The following is a 17,033-nucleotide window of genomic DNA, read 5'->3' as shown; positions in this document are numbered from 1 at the left end:
GATCCCTTATCAGAGAAGAATGGAGTAAAATTCCAGAGTCCAGATGACTGAGACCTATCCACACAGACTCAGAGCTGAGACTGCAGACAAAGGAGACTCTACTAAAGACTGACCAGAAGAATATTTATGCACTCACTAATCATATATCAAATTGTATAAATCTGCTTTCACTTAAACATTAAAGAGGATTTTTTTATTTTTTATTTTTTGGTCAAAAAAGCCAAATGATTTTGACCATGATTGATTGATAAAATCCATTAAAGGGTAAAACATCCAAGGGGATAAATACTTTTAAAGGTACTGTATTAAAACACACCAATACAATGGTAATACCTTAGATCAAAACACATGAAATTAAGATCGGGATGGTCCAAAAAACACCCCAAAATAATCATAGGGTATAAACATAACACCCTAGCATTAATATTTAATTCATAAAAACACTAAAATAATAATCATAACTGGTTAACATGTTAAAATAAAGGTCATCAGTTTTTTTTTTTTTATTAAAATTGAATAATTTTATTAACAGATTGTCAAACAAACATTGACTTTTTAAACTCATTTTAGGAGAAAATTCCACATAAAGACAATGAAATATGGTTAAATGTTTAAATAATTTCTCTATGTTGCCTTTAAAAATGCTTCTGAGCTCGTTAATGTCAGGTATAACGATGATCAGATCCTGATTGGTTGTTATGATGACGGTTTATGTGTCTGCTATAAAAAATAAAGCCATGATTATGTTGGACGATAAAACACGAGCTGGTCCTGAAGGTTCATCTGTCCTTATCTTAACATAAATACTGACTCTATAAACGTTAATCATCTACACGCTGTAAAGAGGCCGCCATAAAACACGGGCCCTTATTTCCTGTCTGCACCAATAACAATCAAGAGTTCTGTGGTGGATCCAGTATCGGAATGGATCCAGTCTCTGTGGTGGATCCAGTCTCTGTAGATGATCCAGAGAACTCTGAAATTCTTGACCCACATTTAGATGAAAATGGTTTTTGAAAGTTCCACATCCAGACCACTTTCAGACTGAAAACAAGCCCTGACCACAGATCCATGTCAGGCCAGTGGGTGGCGCAGTGACAACATGAGCATGCTCAGATCCGCTTCTAATTCTACTCCTGGTTTGGTGGCAATGTAGACACGGTTAAGCCCAGGTTTGATTCTAATGTAGTCCTTGATTAGTCCTGGTTCCTACTTTGGTGTGATGGTTTACACCAGGTGGTACCAGTGTAGAAATGGCTTAGTCCCATGGTGGTACCTGTTCAGTCCTGGTCCAAGTTTTTCTCAGTTAAGAAATGGTTTATTCTGAGAGCAGGACTGATTTGGTCCTGGTTGGTCCTTTTTTAGTGATTGTTTAGTCTGAGTGTACTCCTTATTGAGTCCTTTTTTGGCATCTGGATTAATCTGTATTTGGTCCAGGTTTCATCCTGGTTTAGTCCCCGTGTACTCCTGGTTTATTTCCAGTGCAGTCCTGATTTGGTTCTTGTTAAGTACCAGTTAAGTCCAAGTGTACACATTCTTTAGTCCTTACTTGGTCCTGGTTTAGTCCCTGTTTAATCCTGGCCTAGTCCCACTGTAGTCCTAGTTTGGTGCCTGATTTGGTCCTGTCTTCTGGCCTCATTTGGTCCTGCTTCCATAGTTTTTCTAATCTCCTGTGGCTGTAATAGTTGGAATGTTGTCAACAAAAAACTTGATTTTTAGTTCCTCACTGTCCTGGTCAGGCTAAATGGCAGTCCAGGTGAGTTAGAGATGACCTCCAGGACTTCTAGGTCCTGTAGATTTGGAGGAGGTTGTCGCAGTAACCCTCCTGTTGGAGCCCCGTGAAGCCATGATGTCACCAGCTGTGATGTCATCAGTGCCATCAGGTGGTGGAGTGTCTCAGGCTTGAGACAGAGCACACCATTTCTGTGCAGACATGGAGGCGGGGGAGAAGAGGAAGTCCTCATATTTGAGGTCAACCGATGGGAGGACATCATGCTGAGACGCCATCTGGAGGACCAAGACAAAAAAAGTTTATTAATATTAAAAAATATATATTATCAGCATTAATCAATAATAACAATAACTCCATTAATCTGGTGTTTATATTTATAATGATCAATAATATCAATAACTCCATTAATCTTGTGTTTATATTTATAATGATCAATAATATCAATAACTCCTTTAATCTGGTGTTTATATTTATAATGATCAATAATATCAATAACTTCATTAATCTTGTGTTTATATTTATAATGATCAATAATATCAATAACTCCATTAATCTGGTGTTTATATTTATAATGATCAATAATATCAATAACTCCATTAATCTGGTGTTTATATTTATAATGATCAATAATATCAATAACTCCATTAATCTGGTGTTTATATTTATAATGATCAACAATATCAATAACTCCATTAATCTGGTGTTTATATTTATAATGATCAATAATATCAATAACTCCATTAATCTTGTGTTTATATTTATAATGATCAATAATATCAATAACTCCATTAATCTGGTGTTTATATTTATAATGATCAATAATATCAATAACTCCATTAATCTTGTGTTTATATTTATAATGATCAATAATATCAATAACTCCATTAATCTGGTGTTTATATTTATAATGATCAATAATATCAATAACTCCATTAATCTGGTGTTTATATTTATAATGATCAATAATATCAATAACTCCATTAATCTGGTGTTTATATTTATAATGATCAATAATATCAATAACTTCATTAATCTGGTGTTTATATTTATAATGATCAACAATATCAATAACTCCATTAATCTGGTGTTTATATTTATAATGATCAATAATATCAATAACTCCATTAATCTTGTGTTTATATTTATAATGATCAATAATATCAATAACTCCATTAATCTGGTGTTTATATTTATAATGATCAATAATATCAATAACTCCATTAATCTTGTGTTTATATTTATAATGATCAATAATATCAATAACTCCATTAATCTGGTGTTTATATTTATAATGATCAATAATATCAATAACTCCATTAATCTGGTGTTTATATTTATAATGATCAATAATATCAATAACTTCATTAATCTGGTGTTTATATTTATAATGATCAATAATATCAATAACTCCATTAAAATTATGTTGATTAGACCTGTGTGGCTGATGTGAAAGTTTGTCCTGCATACGTGGAGGCAACCATGTTGGATTCACTCTTGATCATGGAAGCGTGGTCATAGTGGGTGAAATATTAGAGATGGCTTAACCCTCCCGTGGTCGCTTAGTCCGTCTCTGTCTGTCTTAACGCTCCCGTGGTCGTTTAGTCCGTCTCTGTCTGTCTTAACTCTCCCGTGGTTGCTTAGTCCGTCTCTGTCTGTCTTAACTCTCCCGTGGTCATTTAGTCCGTCTCTGTCTGTCTTAACTCTCCCGGGGTCGTTAAGTCCGTCTCTGTCCGTCTTTAATCTCCCGTGGTCGTTTAGTCCGTCTCTGTCTGTCTTAACTCTCCCGTGGTTGTTTAGTCCGTCTCTGTCTGTCTTAACTCTCCCCTGGTCGTTTAGTCCGTCTCTGTCTGTCTTTAATCTCCCGTGGTCGTTTAGTCCATCTCTGTCTTCTTTTCTCTCCCATGGTCGTTCAGTCCGTCTCTATCTGTCTTAACTCTCACGTGGTTGTTTAGTCCGTCTCTGTCTGTCTTTAACTCTCCCGTGGTCGTTTAGTCCGTCTCTGTCTGTCTTTAACTCTCCCGTGGTTGTTTAGTCGGTCTCTGTCTGTCTTAACTCTCCCGTGGTTGTTTAGTCCGTCTCTGTCTGTCTTAACTCTCCCGTGGTCGTTTAGTCCGTCTCTGTCTGTCTTAACTCTCCCGTGGTCGTTTAGTCCGTCTCTGTCTGTCTTAACTCTCCCGGGGTCGTTTAGTCCGTCTCTGTCTGTCTTTAATCTCCCGTGGTCGTTTAGTCCGTCTCTGTCTGTCTTTAATCTCCCGTGGTCGTTTAGTCCGTCTCTGTCTGTCTTTAATCTCCCGTGGTTGTTTAGACCATCTCTGTCTGTCTTTAAGCTCCCGTGGTCGTTTAGTCAGTCTCTGTCTGTCTTAACTCTCCCGTGGTCATTTAGTCCGTCTCTGTCTGTCTTAACTGTCCCGTGGTCGTTTAGTCCGTCTCTGTCTGTCTTTAATCTCCCGTGGTCGTTGAGTCCGTCTCTGTCTGTCTTTAATCTCCCGTGGTCGTTTAGTCCGTCTCTGTCTGTCTTAACTCTCCGGTGGTTGTTTAGTTGTCTTTTTTTTCTCTTCTCTCCCGTGGTCGTTTAGTCCATCTCTGTCTGTCTTAACTCTCCCCTGGTCATTTAGTCCGTCTCTGTCCGTCTTTAATCTCCCGTGGTCGTTTAGTCCGTCTCTGTCTGTCTTAACTCTCACGTGGTTGTTTAGTCCGTCTCTGTCTTAACTGTCCCGTGGTCGTTTAGTCCGTCTCTGTCTGTCTTAACTCTCTCATGGTTGTTTAGTCCGTCTCTGTCTTAACTCTCCCGTGGTTGTTTAGTCCGTCTCTGTCTGTCTTAACTCTCCCGTTGGTGTTTATTCCGTCTCTGTCTTAACTCTCCTGTGGTTGTTTAGTCCGTCTCTGTCTGTCTTTAACTCTCCCGTGGTTGTTTAGTCTGTCTCTGTCTGTCTTAACTCTTCCATGGTTGTTTATTCCATCTCTGTCTGTCTTAACTCTCCCGTTGGTGTTTAGTCCGTCTCTGTCTTAACTCTCCCGTGGTTGTTTAGTCCGTCTCTGTCTGTCTTAACTCTCCCGTGGTTGTTTAGTCCGTCTCTGTCTGTCTTTAACTCTCCCGTGGTTGTTTAGTCCGTCTCTGTCTGTCTTTAACTCTCCCGTGGTTGTTTAGTCGGTCTCTGTCTGTCTTAACTCTCCCGTGGTTGTTTAGTCCGTCTCTGTCTTAACTCTCCCGTGGTTGTGTAGTCCATATCTGTCTGTCTTTAACTCTCCCGTGGTTGTTTAGTCCGTCTCTGTCTGTCTTTAACTCTCCCGTGGTTGTTTAGTCCGTCTCTGTCTGTCTTTAATCTCCCGTGGTCGTTTAGTCCATCTCTGTCTTCTTTTCTCTCCCATGGTCGTTCAGTCCGTCTCTATCTGTCTTAACTCTCACGTGGTTGTTTAGTCCGTCTCTGTCTGTCTTTAACTCTCCCGTGGTTGTTTAGTCCGTCTCTGTCTGTCTTTAACTCTCCCGTGGTTGTTTAGTCCGTCTCTGTCTGTCTTTAACTCTCCCGGGGTCGTTTAGTCCGTCTCTGTCTGTCTTTAATCTCCCGTGGTCGTTTAGTCCGTCTCTGTCTGTCTTTAATCTCCCGTGGTCGTTTAGTCCGGCTCTGTCTGTCTTAACTCTCCGGTGGTTGTTTAGTTGTCTTCTTTTTCTCTTCTCTCCCGTGGTTGTTTAGTCCGTCTCTGTCTTAACTCTCCCGTGGTTGTTTAGTCCGTCTCTGTCTGTCTTAACTCTCCCGTGGTTGTTTAGTCTGTCTCTGTCTGTCTTCACTCTCCCGTTGGTGTTTAGTCCGTCTCTGTCTGTCTTAACTCTCCCGTGGTTGTTTAGTCCGTCTCTGTCTGTCTTAACTCTCCCGTTGGTGTTTAGTCCGTCTCTGTCCGTCTTAACTCTCCCGTGGTCGTTTAGTCCGTCTCTGTCTGTCTTTAACTCTCCCGGGGTCGTTTAGTCCGTCTCTGTCTGTCTTTAATCTCCCGTGGTCGTTTAGTCCGTCTCTGTCTGTCTTTAATCTCCCGTGGTCGTTTAGTCCGTCTCTGTCTGTCTTTAATCTCCCGTGGTCGTTTAGTCCGTCTCTGTCTGTCTTAACTCTCCGGTGGTTGTTTAGTTGTCTTCTTTTTCTCTTCTCTCCCGTGGTTGTTTAGTCCATCTCTGTCTGTCTTAACTCTCCCCTGGTCATTTAGTCCGTCTCTGTCCGTCTTTAATCTCCCGTGGTCGTTTAGTCCGTCTCTGTCTGTCTTAACTCTCCCGTGGTTGTTAAGTCCGTCTCTGTCTGTCTTAACTCTCCCCTGGTCGTTTAGTCCATCTCTGTCTGTCTTTAATCTCCCGTGGTCGTTTAGTCCATCTCTGTCTTCTTTTCTCTCCCATGGTCGTTCAGTCCGTCTCTATCTGTCTTAACTCTCACGTGGTTGTTTAGTCCGTCTCTGTCTTAACTGTCCCGTGGTCGTTTAGTCCGTCTCTGTCTGTCTTAACTCTCTCATGGTTGTTTAGTCCGTCTCTGTCTTAACTCTCCCGTGGTTGTTTAGTCCGTCTCTGTCTGTCTTAACTCTCCCGTTGGTGTTTATTCCGTCTCTGTCTTAACTCTCCTGTGGTTGTTTAGTCCGTCTCTGTCTGTCTTTAACTCTCCCGTGGTTGTTTAGTCCGTCTCTGTCTGTCTTAACTCTTCCATGGTTGTTTATTCCATCTCTGTCTGTCTTAACTCTCCCGTTGGTGTTTAGTCCGTCTCTGTCTTAACTCTCCCGTGGTTGTTTAGTCCGTCTCTGTCTGTCTTAACTCTCCCGTGGTTGTTTAGTCCGTCTCTGTCTGTCTTTAACTCAACGGTGGTTGTTTAGTCCGTCTCTGTCTTAACTCTCCCGTGGTTGTTTAGTCCGTCTCTGTCTGTCTTTAACTCTCCCGTGGTTGTTTAGTCGGTCTCTGTCTGTCTTAACTCTCCCGTGGTTGTTTAGTCCGTCTCTGTCTGTCTTAACTCTCCCGTGGTTGTTTAGTCCGTCTCTGTCTTAACTCTCCCGTGGTTGTTTAGTCCGTCTCTGTCTGTCTTAACTCTCCCGTTGGTGTTTAGTCCGTCTCTGTCTTAACTCTCCCGTGGTTGTTTAGTCCGTCTCTGTCTGTCTTAACTCTCCCGTGGTTGTTTAGTCCGTCTCTGTCTTAACTCTCCCGTGGTTGTGTAGTCCGTATCTGTCTGTCTTTAACTCTCCCGTGGTTGTTTAGTCCGTCTCTGTCTGTCTTTAACTCTCCCGTGGTTGTTTAGTCCGTCTCTGTCTGTCTTTAATCTCCCGTGGTCGTTTAGTCCATCTCTGTCTTCTTTTCTCTCCCATGGTCGTTCAGTCCGTCTCTATCTGTCTTAACTCTCACGTGGTTGTTTAGTCCGTCTCTGTCTTAACTCTCCCGTGGTTGTTTAGTCCGTCTCTGTCTGTCTTAACTCTCCCGTGGTTGTTTAGTCCGTCTCTGTCTTAACTCTCCCGTGGTTGTGTAGTCCGTATCTGTCTGTCTTTAACTCTCCCGTGGTTGTTTAGTCCGTCTCTGTCTGTCTTTAACTCTCCCGTGGTTGTTTAGTCCGTCTCTGTCTGTCTTTAACTCTCCCGTGGTTGTTTAGTCCGTCTCTGTCTGTCTTTAACTCTCCCGTGGTTGTTTAGTCGGTCTCTGTCTGTCTTAACTCTCCCGTGGTTGTTTAGTCCGTCTCTGTCTGTCTTAACTCTCCCGTGGTTGTTTAGTCCGTCTCTGTCTTAACTCTCCCGTGGTTGTTTAGTCCGTCTCTGTCTGTCTTAACTCTCCCGTGGTTGTTTAGTCTGTCTCTGTCTGTCTTCACTCTCCCGTTGGTGTTTAGTCCGTCTCTGTCTGTCTTAACTCTCCCGTGGTTGTTTAGTCCGTCTCTGTCTGTCTTAACTCTCCCGTTGGTGTTTAGTCCGTCTCTGTCTGTCTTAACTCTCCCGTGGTTGTTTAGTCCGTCTCTGTCTGTCTTTACTCTCCCGTTGGTGTTTAGTCCGTCTCTGTCTTAACTCTCCCGTGGTTGTTTAGTCCGTCTCTGTCTGTCTTAACTCTCCCGTTGGTGTTTAGTCCGTCTCTGTCTTAACTCTCCCGTGGTTGTTTAGTCCGTCTCTGTCTTAACTCTCCCGTGGTTGTGTAGTCCGTATCTGTCTGTCTTTAACTCTCCCGTGGTTGTTTAGTCCGTCTCTGTCTTTCTTTAACTCTCCCGTGGTTGTTAAGTCCGTCTCTGTCTGTCTTAACTCTCCCGTGGTTGTTTAGTCCGTCTCTGTCTGTCTTAACTCTCCCGTGGTTGTTTAGTCTGTCTCTGTGTTAACTCTCCCATGGTTGTGTAGTCCGTATCTGTCTGTCTTTAACTCTCCCGTGGTTGTTTAGTCCGTCTCTGTCTGTCTTTAACTCTCCCGTGGTTGTTTAGTCGGTCTCTGTCTGTCTTAACTCTCCCGTGGTTGTTTAGTCCGTCTCTGTTTGTCTTAACCTTCCGTGTGAATGTTTAGTTGTCTTTTTTTTCTCTTCTCTCCCGTGGTCATGTAGTCCATCTCTGTCTGTCTTAACTCTCCCCTGGTCGTTTAGTCCGTCTCTGTCCGTCTTTAATCTCCCGTGGTCGTTTAGTCCGTCTCTGTCTGTCTTAACTCTCCCGTGGTTATTAAGTCCGTCTCTGTCTGTCTTAACTCTCCCCTGGTCGTTTAGTCCGTCTCTGTCTGTCTTTAATCTCCCGTGGTCGTTTAGTCCATCTCTGTCTTCTTTTCTCTCCCATGGTCGTTCAGTCCGTCTCTATCTGTCTTAACTCTCACGTGGTTGTTTAGTCCGTCTCTGTCTTAACTGTCCCGTGGTCGTCTAGTCCGTCTCTGTCTGTCTTAACTCTCTCGTGGTTGTTTAGTCCGTCTCTGTCTTAACTCTCCCGTGGTTGTTTAGTCCGTCACTGTCTGTCTTAACTCTCCCGTGGTTGTTTAGTCCGTCTCTGTCTGTCTTAACTCTCCCATGGTTGTTTAGTCCATCTCTGTCTGTCTTAACTCTCCCGTGGTTGTTTAGTCCGTCTCTGTCTGTCTTAACTCTCCCGTTGGTGTTTAGTCCGTCTCTGTCTGTCTTTAACTCAACGGTGGTTGTTTAGTCCGTCTCTGTCTTAACTCTCCCATGGTTGTTTAGTCGGTCTCTGTCTGTCTTAACTCTCCCATGGTTGTTTAGTCCGTCTCTGTCTATCTTAACTCTCCCGTGGTTGTTTAGTCCGTCTCTGTCTGTCTTAACTCTCCCATGGTTGTTTAGTCCATCTCTGTCTGTCTTAACTCTCCCGTGGTTGTTTAGTCCGTCTCTGTCTGTCTTAACTCTCCCGTTGGTGTTTAGTCCGTCTCTGTCTTAACTCTCCCGTGGTTGTTTAGTCCGTCTCTGTCTGTCTTAACTCTCCCGTGGTTGTTTAGTCCGTCTCTGTCTGTCTTTAACTCAACGGTGGTTGTTTAGTCCATCTCTGTCTTAACTCTCCCATGGTTGTTTAGTCGGTCTCTGTCTGTCTTAACTCTCCCATGGTTGTTTAGTCCGTCTCTGTCTATCTTAACTCTCCCGTGGTTGTTTAGTCCGTCTCTGTCTGTCGTAACTCTCCCGTGGTTGTTTAGTCCGTCTCTGTCTTAACTCTCCCGTGGTTGTTTAGTCCGTCTCTGTTCGTCTTAACTCTCCCGTGGTTGTGTAGTCCGTATCTGTCTGTCTTTAACTCTCCCGTGGTTGTTTAGTCCGTCTCTGTCTGTCTTTAACTCTCCCGTGGTTGTTTAGTCCGTCTCTGTCTGTCTTAACTCTCCCGTGGTTGTTTAGTCCGTCTCTGTCTGTCTTAACTCTTCCGTGGTTGTTTAGTCCGTCTCTGTCTTAACTATCCCGTGGTTGTGTATTCCGTATTTGTCTGTCCTTTACTCTCCCGTGGTTGTTTAGTCCGTCTCTGTCTGTCTTTAACTCTCCCGTGGTTGTTTAGTCGGTCTCTGTCTGTCTTAACTCTCCCGTGGTTGTTTAGTCCGTCTCTGTCTGTCTTAACTCTCCCGTGGTTGTTTAGTCCGTCTCTGTCTTAACTCTCCCGTGGTTGTGTAGTCTGTATCTGTCTGTCTTTAACTCTCCCGTGGTTGTTTAGTCCGTCTCTGTCTGTCTTTAACTCTCCCGTGGTTGTTTAGTCCGTCTCTGTCTGTCTTAACTCTCCCGTGGTTGTTTAGTCCGTCTCTGTCTTAACTCTCCCGTGGTTGTTTAGTCCGTCTCTGTCTGTCTTAACTCTCCCGTGGTTGTTTAGTCTGTCTCTGTCTGTCTTCACTCTCCCGTTGGTTGTTTAGTCCGTCTCTGTCTGTCTTAACTCTCCCGTGGTTGTTTAGTCCGTCTCTGTCTGTCTTAACTCTCCCGTTGGTGTTTAGTCCGTCTCTGTCTGTCTTAACTCTCCCGTGGTTGTTTAGTCCGTCTCTGTCTGTCTTTAACTCTCCCGTGGTTGTTTAGTCCGTCTCTGTCTGTCTTAACTCTCCCGTGGTTGTTTAGTCCGTCTCTGTCTGTCTTAACTGTTGCGTGTTTTTTTAGTCCGTCTCTGTCTTAACTCTCCCGTGGTTGTGTAGTCCGTCTCTGTCTGTCTTTAACTCTCCGTGGTTGTTTAGTCTGTATCTGTCGGTCATTAACTCTCCCGTTGTTGTTTAGTCCGTCTCTGTCTGTCTTAACTCTCCCGTGGTTGTTTAGTCCGTCTCTGTCTGTCTTAACTCTCCCGTGGTTGTTTAGTCCGTCTCTGTCTTAACTCTCCCGTGGTTGTGTAGTCCGTATCTGTCTGTCTTTAACTCTCCCGTGGTTGTTTAGTCCGTCTCTGTCTGTCTTTAACTCTCCCGTGGTTGTTTAGTCGGTCTCTGTCTGTCTTAACTCTCCCGTGGTTGTTTATTCCGTCTCAGTCTGTCTTAACTCTCCCGTGGTTGTTTAGTCCGTCTCTTTCTTAACTCTCCCGTGGTTGTTTAGTCCGTCTCTGTCTGTCTTTAACTCTCCCCTGGTTGTTTAGTCCGTCTCTGTCTTAACTCTCCGTGGTTGTGTTAGTCCGTCTCTGTCTGTCTTTTCTATACCGTGGTTGTTTAGTCATTTTCAGTCTGTATTTAACTCTCCTGTGGTTGTTTAGTCCGTCTCTGTCTGTCTTAACTCTCCCGTGGTTGTTTAGTCCGTCTCTGTCTGTCTTTAACTCTCCCGTGGTTGTTTAGTCCGTCTCTGTCTGTCTTAACTCTTCCCGTGGTTGTTTAGTCCGTCTCTGTCTGTCTTAACTCTCCCGTTGGTTGTTTAGTCCGTCTCTGTCTGTCTTAACTCTCCCGTGGTTGTTTAGTCCGTCTCTGTCTGTCTTAACTCTCCGTGGTTGTTTAGTCCGTCTCTGTCTGTCTTTAACTCTCCGTGGTTGTTTAGTCCGTCTCTGTCTGTCTTAACTCTCCGTGGTTGTTTAGTCCATCTCTGTCTGTCTTAACTCTCACGTGGTTGTTTAGTCCGTCTCTGACTTAACTCTCCCGTGGTTGTTTAGTCCGTCTCTGTCTGTCTTAACTCTCCCGTGGTTGTTTAGTCCGTCTCTGTCTGTCTTTAACTCTCCCGTGGTTGTTTTGTCCGTCTGTCTGTCTTAACTCTCCCGTGGTTGTTTAGTCCGTCTCTGTCTGTCTTAACTCTCCCGTGGTTGTTTAGTCCGTCTCTGTCTGTCTTAACTCTCCCGTGGTTGTTTAGTCCGTCTCTGTCCTTTACTCTCCCATGGTTGTTTAGTCCGTCTCTGTCTGTCTTAACTCTCCCGTTGGTGTTTAGTCCGTCTCTGTCTTAACTCTCCCGTGGTTGTTTAGTCCGTCTCTGTCTGTCTTAACTCTCCCGTGGTTGTTTAGTCCGTCTCTGTCTTAACTCTCCGTGGTTGTGTAGTCCGTCTGTCTGTCTTTAACTCTCCGTGGTTGTTTAGTCCGTCTCTGTCTGTCTTTAACTCTCCGTGGTTGTTTAGTCCGTCTCTGTCTGTCTTTAACTCTCCGTGGTTGTTTAGTCCATCTCTGTCTGTCTTTAACTCTCCCATGGTTGTTTAGTCCGTCTCTATCTGTCTTAACTCTCACGTGGTTGTTTAGTCCGTCTCTGTCTTAACTCTCCCGTGGTTGTTTAGTCCGTCTCTGTCTGTCTTAACTCTCCCGTGGTTGTTTAGTCCGTCTCTGTCTTAACTCTCCCGTGGTTGTGTAGTCCGTATCTGTCTGTCTTTAACTCTCCCGTGGTTGTTTAGTCCGTCTCTGTCTGTCTTTAACTCTCCCGTGGTTGTTTAGTCCGTCTCTGTCTGTCTTAACTCTCCCGTGGGTGTTTAGTCCGTCTCGGTCTGTCTTAACTCTCCGTGGTTGTTTAGTCCGTCTCTGTCTTAACTCTCCGTGGTTGTGTAGTCCGTCTCTGTCTGTCTTAACTCTCCGTGGTTGTTTAGTCCGTCTGTCTGTCTTTAACTCTCCGTGGTTGTTTAGTCGGTCTCTGTCTGTCTTAACTCTCCCGTGGTTGTTTAGTCCGTCTCTGTCTGTCTTAACTCTCCGTGGTTGTTTAGTCCGTCTCTGTCTTAACTCTCCGTGGTTGTTTAGTCCGTCTCTGTCTGACTGACCGCTTCCGTGGTTGTTTAGTCCGTCTCTGTCTTAACTCTCCCGTGGTTGTGTAGTCCGTATCTGTCTGTCTTTAACTCTCCCGTGGTTGTTTAGTCCGTCTCTGTCTGTCTTTAACTCTCCCGTGGTTGTTTAGTCCGTCTCTGTCTGTCTTAACTCTCCCGTGGTTGTTTAGTCCGTCTCTGTCTTTCATAACACTACCGTGGTTGTTAAGTCAGTCTATGTAAGAACTATCTCGTGGTAGTGTATTCTGTATCTGTCTGTCCTTTAACTCTCCGTGGTTGTTTAGTCCGTATCTGTCTGTCTTTAACTCTCCCGTGGTTGTTTAGTCGGTCTCTGTCTGTCTTAACTCTCCGTGGTTGTTTAGTCCGCTCTGTCTGTCTTAACTCTCCCGTGGTTGTTTAGTCCGTCTCTGTCTTAACTCTCCCGTGGTTGTGTAGTCTGTATCTGTCTGTCTTTAACTCTCCCGTGGTTGTTTAGTCCGTCTCTGTCTGTCTTTAACTCTCCCGTGGTTGTTTAGTCCGTCTCTGTCTGTCTTAACTCTCCCGTGGTTGTTTAGTCCGTCTCTGTCTTAACTCTCCCGTGGTTGTTTAGTCCGTCTCTGTCTGTCTTAACTCTCCCGTGGTTGTTTAGTCGGTCTCTGTCTGTCTTAACTCTCCCGTGGTTGTTTAGTCCGTCTCTGTCTGTCTTAACTCTCCCGTGGTTGTTTAGTCCGTCTCTGTCTGTCTTAACTCTCCCGTTGGTGTTTAGTCCGTCTCTGTCTGTCTTAACTCTCCCGTGGTTGTTTAGTCCGTCTCTGTCTGTCTTAACTCTCCCGTGGTTGTTTAGTCCGTCTCTGTCTTAACTCTCCCGTGGTTGTGTAGTCCGTATCTGTCTGTCTTTAACTCTCCCGTGGTTGTTTAGTCCGTCTCTGTCTTAACTCTCCCGTGGTTGTTTAGTCCGTCTCTGTCTGTCTTTAACTCTCCCGTGGTTGTTTAGTCCGTCTCTGTCTGTCTTAACTCTCCCGTGGTTGTTTAGTCCGTCTCTGTCTGTCTTAACTCTCCCGTGGTTGTTTAGTCCGTCTCTGTCTTAACTCTCCCGTGGTTGTGTAGTCCGTATCTGTCTGTCTTTAACTCTCCCGTGGTTGTTTAGTCCGTCTCTGTCTGTCTTTAACTCTCCCGTGGTTGTTTAGTCCGTCTCTGTCTGTCTTAACTCTCCCGTGGTTGTTTAGTCCGTCTCTGTCTTAACTCTCCCGTGGTTGTTTAGTCCGTCTCTGTCTGTCTTAACTCTCCCGTGGTTGTTTAGTCCGTCTCTGTCTTAACTCTCCCGTGGTTGTGTAGTCCGTATCTGTCTGTCTTTAACTCTCCCGTGGTTGTTTAGTCCGTCTCTGTCTGTCTTTAACTCTCCCGTGGTTGTTTAGTCCGTCTCTGTCTGTCTTAACTCTCCCGTGGTTGTTTAGTCCGTCTCTGTCTGTCTTAACTCTTCCGTGGTTGTTTAGTCCGTCTCTGTCTTAACTCTCCCGTGGTTGTGTAGTCCGTCTCTGTCTGTCTTAACTCTCCCGTGGTTGTTTAGTCGGTCTCTGTCTGTCTTCACTCTCCCGTTGGTTGTTTAGTCCGTCTCTGTCTGTCTTAACTCTCCCGTGGTTGTTTAGTCCGTCTCTGTCTGTCTTAACTCTCCCGTGGGTGTTTAGTCCGTCTCTGGCTGTCTTAACTCTCCCGTGGTTTTTTAGTCCGTCTCGGGCTGTCCTAACCCTCGCGTGGTTGTTTAGTCCGTCTCTGTCTTAACTCTCCCGTGGTTGTGTAGTCCGTATCTGTCTGTCTTTAACTCTCCCGTGGTTGTTTAGTCCGTCTCTGTCTGTCTTAACTCTCCCGTGGTTGTTTAGTCCGTCTCTGTCTGTCTTAACTCTCCCGTGGTTGTTTAGTCCGTCTCTGTCTGTCTTAACTCTCCCGTGGTTGTTTAGTCCGTCTCTGTCTTAACTCTCCCGTGGTTGTTTAGTCCGTCTCTGTCTGTCTTTAACTCTCCCGTGGTTGTTTAGTCCGTCTCTGTCTGTCTTAACTCTCCCGTGGTTGTTTAGTCCGTCTCTGTCTGTCTTAACTCTCCCGTGGTTGTTTAGTCCGTCTCTGTCTTAACTCTCCCGTGGTTGTGTAGTCTGTATCTGTCTGTCTTTAACTCTCCCGTGGTTGTTTAGTCCGTCTCTGTCTGTCTTAACTCTCCCGTGGTTGTTTAGTCCGTCTCTGTCTTAACTCTCCCGTGGTTGTTTAGTCCGTCTCTGTCTGTCTTAACTCTCCCGTGGTTGTTTAGTCGGTCTCTGTCTGTCTTCACTCTCCCGTTGGTTGTTTAGTCCGTCTCTGTCTGTCTTAACTCTCCCGTGGTTGTTTAGTCCGTCTCTGTCTGTCTTAACTCTCCCGTTGGTGTTTAGTCCGTCTCTGTCTGTCTTAACTCTCCCGTGGTTGTTTAGTCCGTCTCTGTCTTAACTATCCCGTGGGTGTTTAGTCCGTCTCTGTCTGTCTTAACTCTCCCGTGGTTGTTTAGTCCGTCTCTGTCTGTCTTAACTCTCCCGTGGTTGTTTAGTCCGTCTCTGTCTGTCTTAACTCTCCCGTGGTTGTTTAGTCCGTCTCTGTCTTAATTCTCCCGTGGTTGTGTAGTCTGTATCTGTCTGTCTTTAACCCTCCCGTGGTTGTTTAGTCCGTCTCTGTCTGTCTTTAACTCTCCCGTGGTTGTTTAGTCCGTCTCTGTCTGTCTTAACTCTCCCGTGGTTGTTTAGTCCGTCTCTGTCTGTCTTAACTCTCCCGTGGTTGTTTAGTCCGTCTCTGTCTGTCTTAACTCTCCCGTGGTTGGTTAGTCCGTCTCTGTCTGTGTTAACTCTCCGTGGTTGTTTAGTCCGTCTCTGTCTGTCTTAACTCTCCCGTGGTTGTTTAGTCCGTCTCTGTCTGTCTTAACTCTCCCGTGGTTGTTTAGTCCGTCTCTGTCTGTCTTAACTCTCCCGTGGTTGTTTAGTCCGTCTCTGTCTGTCTTAACTCTCCCGTGGTTGTTTAGTCCGTCTCTGTCTTAACTCTCCCGTGGTTGTGTAGTCCGTATCTGTCTGTCTTTAACTCTCCCGTGGTTGTTTAGTCCGTCTCTGTCTTAACTCTCCCGTGGTTGTTTAGTCCGTCTCTGTCTGTCTTTAACTCTCCCGTGGTTGTTTAGTCCGTCTCTGTCTGTCGTAACTCTCCCGTGGTTGTTTAGTCCGTCTCTGTCTGTCTTAACTCTTCCGTGGTTGTTTAGTCCGTCTCTGTCTTAACTCTCCCGTGGTTGTGTAGTCCGTCTCTGTCTGTCTTTAACTCTCCCGTGGTTGTTTAGTCCGTCTCTGTCTGTCTTTAACTCTCCCGTGGTTGTTTAGTCGGTCTCTGTCTGTCTTAACTCTCCCGTGGTTGTTTAGTCCGTCTCTGTCTGTCTTAACTCTCCCGTGGTTGTTTAGTCCGTCTCTGTCTTAACTCTCCCGTGGTTGTTTAGTCCGTCTCTGTCTGTCTTAACTCTCCCGTGGTTGTTTAGTCCGTCTCTGTCTTAACTCTCCCGTGGTTGTGTAGTCCGTATCTGTCTGTCTTTAACTCTCCCGTGGTTGTTTAGTCCGTCTCTGTCTGTCTTTAACTCTCCCGTGGTTGTTTAGTCCGTCTCTGTCTGTCTTAACTCTCCCGTGGTTGTTTAGTCCGTCTCTGTCTGTCTTAACTCTTCCGTGGTTGTTTAGTCCGTCTCTGTCTGACTTAACTAAACCGTGGTTGTTTAGTCCGTGTCTGTCTGTCTTAACTCTACCGTGGTTGTTTAGTCCGTATCTGTATGTATTAACTCTTCCGTGGTTGTTTAGTCCGTCTCTGTCTGTCTTAACTCTCCGGTGGTTGTTTAGTCCGCTCTGTCTGTCTTAACTCTCCCCGTGGTTGTTTAGTCTGTATCTGTCTGTCTTTAACTCTCCCGTGGTTGTTTAGTCGGTCTCTGTCTGTCTTAACTCTCCCGTGGTTGTTTAGTCCGTCTCTGTCTTAACTCTCCCGTGGTTGTTTAGTCCGTCTCTGTCTGTCTTAACTCTCCCGTTGGTGTTTAGTCCGTCTCTGTCTGTCTTAACTCTCCCGTGGTTGTTTAGTCCGTCTCTGTCTTTCTTATCTCTCGGGTGGTTGTTTAGTCGGTCTCTGTCTGTCTTAACTCTCCCGTGGTTGTTTAGTCCGTCTCTGTCTGTCTTAACTCTCCCGTGGTTGTTTAGTCCGTCTCTGTCTGTCTTAACTCTCCCGTGGTTGTTTAGTCCGTCTCTGTCTGTCTTAACTCTCCCGTTGGTGTTTAGTCCGTCTCTGTCTGTCTTAACTCTCCCGTGGTTGTTTAGTCCGTCTCTGTCTGTCTTAACTCTCCCGTGGTTGTTTAGTCCGTCTCTGTCTTAACTCTCCCGTGGTTGTGTAGTCCGTATCTGTCTGTCTTTAACTCTCCCGTGGTTGTTTAGTCCGTCTCTGTCTGTCTTTAACTCTCCCGTGGTTGTTTAGTCCGTCTCTGTCTGTCTTAACTCTCCCGTGGTTGTTTAGTCCGTCTCTGTCTGTCTTAACTCTTCCGTGGTTGTTTAGTCCGTCTCTGTCTTAACTCTCCCGTGGTTGTGTATTCCGTATTTGTCTGTCCTTTACTCTCCCGTGGTTGTTTAGTCCGTCTCTGTCTGTCTTAACTCTCCCGTGGTTGTTTAGTCCGTCTCTGTCTGTCTTAACTCTCCCGTGGTTGTTTAGTCGGTCTCTGTCTTAACTCTCCCGTGGTTGTG

General features: G+C 45.0%; 1 protein-coding gene across 2 annotated transcripts in view; it reads right to left on the bottom strand.

Annotated features, from left to right (window-relative positions):
* Nucleotides 1-643: 643 nt before the first annotated feature.
* gata5 (GATA binding protein 5) overlaps nucleotides 644-17,033 on the bottom strand; it is a 31,678-nt gene continuing 15,288 nt past the window's right edge. For both annotated transcript variants that reach the window (XM_041799807.1, XM_041799808.1), the window contains exon 5: nucleotides 644-2,007. In XM_041799807.1, the coding sequence (XP_041655741.1) occupies nucleotides 1,991-2,007 (17 nt within the window). In that variant the 3' untranslated portion in view covers nucleotides 644-1,990. The remainder of the gene's footprint in view (nucleotides 2,008-17,033) is intronic.

This window comes from Cheilinus undulatus, linkage group 11 (assembly GCF_018320785.1).
Source record: "Cheilinus undulatus linkage group 11, ASM1832078v1, whole genome shotgun sequence".
NCBI lineage: Eukaryota > Metazoa > Chordata > Actinopteri > Labriformes > Labridae > Cheilinus > Cheilinus undulatus.
The sequence above is the reverse complement of the archived record's forward strand: the minus strand, read 5'-3'. Positions and strand labels throughout refer to the sequence as shown.